Source organism: Crocuta crocuta, unplaced genomic scaffold (assembly GCF_008692635.1).
Source record: "Crocuta crocuta isolate KB4526 unplaced genomic scaffold, BGI_CrCroc_1.0 scaffold886, whole genome shotgun sequence".
NCBI lineage: Eukaryota > Metazoa > Chordata > Mammalia > Carnivora > Hyaenidae > Crocuta > Crocuta crocuta.
In genome coordinates this window covers 504941-505626 of record NW_027530624.1, presented here as the reverse complement: position 1 = coordinate 505626, position 686 = coordinate 504941, and the positions used below count along the sequence as shown (strand labels likewise).

Below are 686 nucleotides of genomic sequence, written 5' to 3'. Positions count from 1 at the left end.
GAACTCATTGATGATCCCCCCACCCCAACCAGGAGGTGGAAGAGGAATTCTGTCGCCTACGACTCCTCGTGTGTCAGCTTGGGGAAAACAGCGTCCCCCAGCCTGGCTGCACCTGAGGCCCCCTGCCCCAGGCAGGTGAGTGGGGGAACCAGAGGGGCCAGCTCAGGGCTCCCTTATCCACAGCCCTGGCCATGTCTCTCCCTGAGCCACCTCCTGGCTGTCAGTTTCTGCTTCTCGGGCTCTTCTGTGCCCTCCCTGCCTATCCTCTCCCCCTCTTCATCCCCCACCTCTGTCCTTGCTCCCAACCCCACACCCTCTCTCTCCCCCTTTCCTTGGTTTCTGTCTTCATCTCTCCGCTTCCCTTCTCCTCCCTCCCCCAGGCCTTCCGCAAGACTGAGGGCCACCCGCCCCCACCGCACAGCTGCCGCAGCATCTCCAACCCCAAGGGCCTGAGGAGAGGGAGCCAGGCGTGCCTGGGGGGGGTGCCCAGCTGGGATCACTGCCTCCCCCCAGCCTCCCACTGGCCTTGGCCTTCTCTCCCTCCTGCTTGGGGGACTCAGGGCTTCATTCCAGGGCGGACCCGCAGTGACCTCCCAGTCCCTGGGCCAGCTCCGTATTGCCTGGGGGTAGGCCACCCCCACCCCCAAGTGCCTTTGCTCTGTTTTTATATCCTGAATTTGAGGTTT

At 63.6% G+C, this 686-nt stretch overlaps 1 protein-coding gene across 3 annotated transcripts in view; it reads left to right on the top strand.

Moving 5' to 3' along the window:
• The window catches only part of ARHGEF1 (Rho guanine nucleotide exchange factor 1), a 17707-nt gene extending 17155 nt beyond the window's left edge, over nt 1-552 (top strand). For all 3 annotated transcript variants that reach the window (XM_077768161.1, XM_077768160.1, XM_077768162.1), the window contains 2 exons: nt 33-135; nt 381-552. In XM_077768161.1, coding sequence (XP_077624287.1) covers nt 33-116 — 84 coding nt within the window. In that variant the 3' untranslated portion in view covers nt 117-135; nt 381-552. The remainder of the gene's footprint in view (nt 1-32; nt 136-380) is intronic.
• The last annotated feature ends 134 nt before the right edge of the window (nt 553-686 follow it).